Source organism: Zea mays, chromosome 1 (assembly GCF_902167145.1).
Source record: "Zea mays cultivar B73 chromosome 1, Zm-B73-REFERENCE-NAM-5.0, whole genome shotgun sequence".
In the NCBI taxonomy this organism is placed as follows: domain Eukaryota; kingdom Viridiplantae; phylum Streptophyta; class Magnoliopsida; order Poales; family Poaceae; genus Zea; species Zea mays.
In genome coordinates this window covers 69878873-69886356 of record NC_050096.1, presented here as the reverse complement: position 1 = coordinate 69886356, position 7484 = coordinate 69878873, and the positions used below count along the sequence as shown (strand labels likewise).

General features: G+C 55.1%; 1 protein-coding gene across 1 annotated transcript; it reads right to left on the bottom strand.

Annotated features, from left to right (window-relative positions):
- Positions 1 to 1251: 1251 nt before the first annotated feature.
- LOC103636065 (pectinesterase) lies at positions 1252 to 3662 on the bottom strand. The gene is made up of 2 exons (XM_008658424.4): positions 2261 to 3662; positions 1252 to 2166 (listed from the first exon to the last, which is right to left on the bottom strand). The coding sequence occupies exons 1-2, from the start codon at positions 3306 to 3308 to the stop codon at positions 1442 to 1444; spliced, it is 1773 nt and encodes a 590-aa protein (XP_008656646.1). The 5' UTR covers positions 3309 to 3662; the 3' UTR covers positions 1252 to 1441.
- Between the last annotated feature and the right edge of the window lie 3822 nt (positions 3663 to 7484).

Here is a 7484-nt window from a genome sequence, read left to right as displayed (position 1 = left end):
CTTTCGAGCAAGCCGAAGGTATCAATGAAATATTAATACTGTAAATATTCATACATGTTTTATAGAATGCAAATATATATGAATTAATGGAGTGCAGTTACTGTTTTCATCTCTTTGCATTTCCGTTCACATAATAAATTATGAAGGTATGTCCTTCTTTACCTTCGTCTGATAAGCATTATACTCATGTGGACATAATGCTTCGGAAGACGAAAATCCTTGATAATTAATAATTGTGTTTTCTTGTTCTTGACCTACAACATTTGAGAACAAGTGACCAACAGTTACCACTTTCTTAGAGAACGAGTGGCCAGAAAATTACTTGATACTGATTTCATGCCTATAGATGACGAAGTCATCGACGGGTTCACGAAGGCTCTCACTGTAAGAAAGTTTGAAAATTTAAAGTACAATCTTAATCTAGAAAAGGTTTGATTAAGGAAGGATGCAAAAAAAGTATAATTCAGATTCCAACCACGCATGATCTTCTTTGTATAGACATGATTGAATGTAATTTCTAAAAATAAAAGATATATTTGATTTAGTTTAGATAAAAAAATAGAAAGATGTAACAACTAATCAAGTCTTTCTCATCTCTAAACTTATAAACTAAGACAAGGATGATTGATGTCCTATATAAATAGGGAACATTTCTGATGCAAACTAATACTTCCGTGCAACCGTGCAAAATTCTAATCTGGATCACATGATGTTGATCTAAGGGGACGTGCGGGAGTGGATAATTTAGCACTTAACAGCCCGCTCCTAATCACACTTTTGCAAATATCCTCTCTCACTCCCTCACGCGTCCCCTTGTATCACCGAAGTCTGATTGGTTCGGTGTGTAAGTGTGGCCTAGCTCATGCGAGCCTGGTCCGCTGGAAACGGGCCGCTCCTTACGTATATGTGCATGCAACCAGGAGAGATGTTTTAGGCTTAAGCTGCAACCACGGGTGTAGCCTTGGCGTCGTGTAAGCAGGCAACCAAACGAGAGCCGCCGCATGGTCAACGCATACACAGAAGCCGGATGGGCAGGTGCAGACGTCCAATCACGCGGCATGTGACCCGGATAAAGTTTGCGTGGTTGCATAAGGGCATGTTTGGAAACAAGAGTATTGGAGGGATTGAGGGGGCTATAATCCCTTGCTATTCAAAATTAAATAACAAGGGATTATAGCCCCCTCAATCCCCTCCAATACCCTTTGTTCCAAACAAGCCCTAAAGGGGTTGGTTTGCACCGGTTCCCATATAGATAGCGCTTCAATCCATTTGTCCTTCTAATTTCTTTCGAATTTAACTTGGATCGAACACACCTGTATCCTGTCGTTCTACCCTGTATGTTGTAACACACGGCTCGTAGGACGTACGTTTTGATCAGCTGCACATACATATACACATTATAATCACACACATGCACACACACCGGGTCTAGGCATAACGATTACTCTTCCTCGCCAGACAAGCCCAAGCTCACCGGCGTGCCAGTCTCCGGTATCCAGTCCGCGCCGTGCAAGAAGTGCCCCACCGTGAACTGCAGCGCCCTGTCCTTGCCCATCACGTGGAACCCCTGCATCTCCTTCCGCCCGGTGACGTTGGCGCCGTCGCCGCCGTTCCTGAACTCTCCGAAGAAGGCCGTGCCCAGGTTGTCCTTGCCCTCCCAGGGCATGTACCCCTGGCGGTGCACGAATCCGTCAATGACGGACTCCATCACCACCGTCCTCGCGAACTCCTTCCACGGCCGGCCCAGGTACGTATTGACCGGCGCGGACCCGGACTTGTTGCTGTTGCTGCTGCTGGCGAGCTGCTCGTCGGCGACGATCTGGCTCCGGTGGATGACGAAGCCCGTGGTCTGCTGGTGGTCACGCCGCGCCTGCGCGGTGACCACGGCCGGCTGTCCCGGCCGGGGCTTCCGCACCACCAGCAGGCAGCGCTGGAACACGGCCGAGGCGTCGCCCATGATGAAATCCACGGTGCCGGAGATGACGCAGCTGCGGTAGAACTGTCGGTAGGCCTGCGCGAACAGCGTGTCCTGGTTGCCCTCGATCCGGCAGTTGAAGAAGATGGCCTTGTCGCCCTTCACCCGCAGAGCCAGCGCTTGCTGCTTCTCCACCCCCGCCGTGTTCCGGATGCCCAGCTTCATCGCCATGAAACTGTCGCCGTCCACCGCTGCATGCAGTGCAGGCATGGGTGTTATTATGCGCCAATGCCCAAGCCCCCATATGCGTGTTTCAATCAATCAATCAATGATATATACTCCTACCAAAAGTGGCGGTTCTCCACATCCTGATGCCGTCCACGATGTTCTTGCTGCCCGTCACGATGGACCTCTTGGACCCGTCGCCGTACATGGTGACGTTGGCCATCCTACCGGTGATGTTCACCGTCTCCTCGTACACGCCTTCCTTCACGTAGATGAAGTACCTGCCGCTGTACTTCTCCGGCATGGCGTCCAGCGCGGCCGAGATATTGGTGAAGTCGCCGCTGCCGTCCTTGGCCACCGTCACGTTGGGCGTGAGCGCGGCCCTGCGCCGCTCGCCCTTGGCGCCGAGCAGCTTTCGCTCCTCGCTGGGCACCCACGTGGGGACGGACGACGACGATGATGACGCGGATTTCTCCTTTTCCTCCAGCTGACGGCCGCCCTTGTCGAGGCTGGTGTGAAGGTCCAGCATGGAGGCGAGGGCGGCGCCCTGCTTGATGATGGCGAGGGCGTTGCTGGATACCTCTCGCGCCTTCTCCATGGTGTTATTCACCTCGTCGCGGACCTCTCCCTTGGGGAACATGTCGACGCAGGACCCCTGGAACGTGATCACCGCGCTGAGCCAGGCCTGGAGGTCCTGCGCGGGCCCGTCGACGCCGCGCCACGCGATGCTGGACAGCGCGCGCTCCACGTTGCCGCGGCAGTCCTCCAGGAGCATCCGGCAGTCGTGGATGGCCTCCCACACCAGGGTGTCGTTGCTCTGCCGCACCGCGTCCAGCACCGACGACCGGTTGAACCCCTCCGCCAGCGCGCGCTCCACGGCGGTGATCGCGGCGGCCGCGGCGGCGTGCGGGTGCTCATCCGGGTCCGTCCGCGACAGCGCCGCCTCCAGCGTCTCGTGGCACGTGCCCTGGTAGTCCGCGGGCGCGCAGAAGAGCTCCACGCTGCGCATCGTCTTGCTCATGTTGCGCTTGCTCAGCTCCGAGTTGTAGCCAGCCTTCTCGCTCACGAAGAACACGACCGTCCCGATGACCATGGCGATCAGCAGGCACACCGACAGGACGCCGACGACGAGCCTCTTGCGCGACTGGCCGCCATCGGATGACGACATTGGCGTTGGCGTTGGCGCGCGCAACCGGAGCCCGGCGCCGCCGTGCGAGCCAAATCCGGACCGGAGGGCACGACGTCGACGCGGGACGCGGCACGGGGCGTCAGTTGGGCATATGCATGGAGACGAACGTGCCCAACGACCACCACCGCCAAGTGACTATGTTTAGGAAGAGGAAATTTGTTTTGGCTTTGCCTGATGACTGTTTGGTACAGAGTTGTGGTTTACCCTTGTTCTCGGGAAGGGAAGAGGCTTACGTTGCGCACGGCCAAGATTTTACAGCCGGGCATAGAGATTCTCTCATTTTCTTTTCTTTTCTTTTTTTTAAAACTTATTAAATACTGAACATTTTTTTTATTTATATATATAGAGCATGTTATTTATTCCAGGTGAACAAGCAGTTTCATCCTTATGTTTCCTAGACATAAGGCTCAATTTTATCCATTACTCGCTCTTTTTTAAATATATACTAAAGTCCGATTTGTTTCAGATTATAATCTCGCGAGATTATATAATCGAGCACAAATAATACGACGGCAAACAAACACCTATATTATAGGTCTAGATTATGATAATCTCATAATTTCCTCAAGAGTATCTTATTTTAGATTATTTTTAGTAAAAAAGACACTACCCATGGTTATCTAAATGTAAATTACTGAATCTACCATTGTCTTCTTTTCTGTACGATCGACCTTCCCCTCTCCATTCTCTCCATCCCACCGCCCCTTCCTCCTCTAGCTCGCCGCCCCTTCCTCCACACAGGGGCGGATGCAAGGGGTGGGCAAGGCGGGTCATGGCCCCACCTTAATTTTTTTAACCTCTTATACCTAGGTTTAGGTACACAGCAAAATAAACAAACTTTTGTATAGTTAGCGTGGACAAATCTAATAAAAACTAGATTTTGATCTATTTTTCTCTCGACGTTTCACTGCTCAGTCCACTCTTCACCTGAGCCATTTGATTCTCTTCCCTAGCGCAAGCCCACTCGTGGCTTACTTATTCGGTCATCGACTGACCAGTAAATCGGTGACCTAACCCGCCCGCTGCAGCGCACCTTGCCTTCTCATCACCCATCAGCTCGTCGACTCATCGGGATCCTACACACAACATTGATATTTTGTCTCCTAGTCCGCATCAGCAGATGGGCAAGCTGTTGGTGGGATCGTGGCGTCACCTGTCCCTCGCTAACTCATTAGGGTCTCTGCGCGCCGTCGCAACACGACAATGGCTGTCGCTTGTCGTCACCGTCATCTATCGCTACCTCGCCTCCTGCACTCGCTCCTCCCATATGTCGTCGTCTCACCAACGCCATCTCACGACAAATTTGATGACTCTCCAGAACGACGTGCCGATGCGGCTGCTTTGCCCTAGTGCCTCTCCTCAGTTAGTCCACCTATTTTCTCTCTTTAGCTCTACTTTAAGTAGCCAAAAAGGTTTTTTGGTATTCATATATTTTTGGAAACACTAGATATTATTATTTAGCATTCATGTTATTATCATTAATCTACAGTTATGGTCTAGTCTGATGATTTGTCTCATGCACTGTCGGCCTCACCTAGAATTTTGTTCTGCGTCCGCCACTGCCTCCAACCCGCAGTCCCTTCTTTCCTGAAATCACACGCATACAGGTTCACCTCCCTAGCGGCGCGGCTATGGAGGTGCGCAACGCGGGCAGAGGAGGCTACCGCCTCCTCCCTGACGTGCAGCACAGAGGCTGTGGAGGTGTGGCGTGGTGCAGCCTAGGCGCGGTCTTGGCGTAGCTGTCGTGGGGCACAGACTGGGCACCGTGGGCGTAGGATGCGGCCCGGCCATCGCCAGCGCGAGACGTGGCCTAGGCATGGCCGCCGGAGCGAGCGTGGTAGGGAGTGTTGTCTAACAGTGTAATCCAAATTCCAATAATCTAGGTAGCCAACCAGCTCCAACAACATTATATAATCCAGTTTCTATAATATAGATTATATAATCTCCTTAATAATCGAAATTATATAATTCATAAGCTAAAACAAATAGGCCCTAAGTCACGTTTTGTCGGGGACCATAATTAGGGGTACCCCCAAGACTCCTAATCTCAGCTGGTAACCCCCATCAGCACAAAGCGGCAAAGGCCTGATGGGTGCGATTAAGTCAAGGCTCGGTCCACTCAAGGACACGATCTCGCCTCGCCCGAGCCCAGCCTCGGGCAAGGGCAGCCGACCCCGGAGGATCTACGTCTCGCCCGAGGGCCCCCTCAAGCAGCGGACACACCTTCGGCTCGCCCGAGGCCCGGTCTTCGCCAAGAAGCAACCTTGGCCAAATCGCCACGACGACCGACCGTATCGCAGGAGCATTTAATGCAAAGATGGCCTGACACCTTATCCTGACGCGCGCCCTTCAGTCGACAGAGCCGAAGTGACCGCAGTCACTTCGTCGCTCCACTGACCGGCCTGACATGAGGACAGCGCCGCCTGCGCCGCTCCGACTGCTGTGCCACTCGACAGAGTGAGGCTGACAGCAGCCAAGTCCGGCCTCGGGCGCCATAGGAAGCTCCGCCTCGCCCGACCCCAGGGCTCGGACTCGGCTTCGGGCCCGGAAGACGACGAACTCCGCCTCGCCCGACCCCAGGGCTCGGACTCGGCCTCGACCCCGGAAGACGACGAACTCCGCCTCGCCCGACCCCAGGGCTCGGACTCGGCCTCGGCCCCGGAAGACGACGAACTCCGCCTCGCCCGACCCAGGGCTCGGACTTGACCTCGACCTCGAAAGACAGACTCGACCTCGACCTCGGAGGAGCCTCCGCCTCGCCCTACCTAGGGCTCGGATCGACCACGTCACAGGAGGGGCCATCATTACCCTACCCCTAGCTAGCTCTGGCTACGGGGAACAAGACCAGCGTCCCATCTGGCTCGCCCCGGTAAAACAAATAATGATGGCGCCCCGCATGCTCCATGATGACGGCGACTCTCATCCCCCTTATGGAAGCAAGGATACGTCAACAAAGACTCAACAGCCCCGACAGCTGTCCTTCCGCAAGGCTCCAGCGCTCCTCCGACGGCCACGACATCACACGAACAGGGTGCCAAAACCTCTCCGGCTGCCACGACGGCATGTACTTAGGGCACTAGCTCCTCTCTGCTAGACACGTTAGCACGCCGCTACATCTCCCATTGTACACCTGGACCCTCTCCTTACGCCTATAAAAGGAAGGTCCAGGGCCCTCTTACAGAGGGTTGGCCGCGCGGGGAGAGGACGGGACGGCGCGCACGTAAGCCTCTCGCTCCCTCCCACGCGGACGCTTGTAACCCCCTACTGCAAGCACACCCGACCTGGGCGCGGGACAAACACGAAGGCCGCGGGTTTCCCCTTTTACGCCTGTCTCCCTCTGGCTTTCCCCCCTTCACGCTCCGTCTCGCGCCGACCCATCTGGGCTGGGGCACGCGGCGACAATTTACTCGTCGGTCCAGGGACCCCCCCGGGGTCAAAACACCGACAGTTGGCGTGCCAGATAGGGACCTGCTGCGTGTTGACGAACAACTTCTCGTCAAGCTCCAGATGGGTAGTCTCCAGCAACCTTTCTAGCCCGGGACGGTGCTCCATTTCGGGAGTCTTGAGTTCATGTCCCTCGACGGCAGCTACGACATGATACTCCTTCCCCCGCCGCGCGACAGCGACAATGGCGGCCGACAACCTACCCGCTGGTGGCGGAATCGACGACGTCTTCCCCACGTGGCGGAAGAACAACATTCGGGTTTGTCCCGTCGCCTCCCCCGTCGACGGAGGAGGAGGCGGGGCAACCAAGGCCAAGCAGGAGGCGACACCTCGTCGGCTGTCGAGTGAGTCGACGGCGCCGGCGCCCCAACGGGGGACACGTCGGGCATAGACTTCTCGTCTGAGACGAAGACGAGCGCCGCCTCCCCGCGACACGCCAACTCCAAGTGGACGGACGACGCCAGCACGCTCGCAAAAGACTTGCTGGGCGTCACCCTCGTACCTGAGACGACGGTGCAGTCTGCCCCTGACGTGGCTTCGTCACCGCCCGTCGACCAAGAGGTACCGACCGATTCCCATCTCGTGCCTTTTGGATTCAGCCTCGACCCACCAAGCGACTTCGCTTCGGTAGACGCTTTCATAGAGGCGAGTCCAAACCCTCCGGGGTACGGTATGCGGTCACCCTGGGTCCAGCTGACAGCCGTCTCGACC

Bases quoted from the DNA above. Each gene is read 5' to 3' on its own strand.
- LOC103636065 (XM_008658424.4), bottom strand. From the start codon at position 3,308: ATGTCGTCATCCGATGGCGGCCAGTCGCGCAAGAGGCTCGTCGTCGGC. The intron at 2,167-2,260 runs GTAGGAGTATAT...CACTGCATGCAG, and splicing joins GTGGAGAACCGCCACTTTTG to CGGTGGACGGCGACAGTTTC.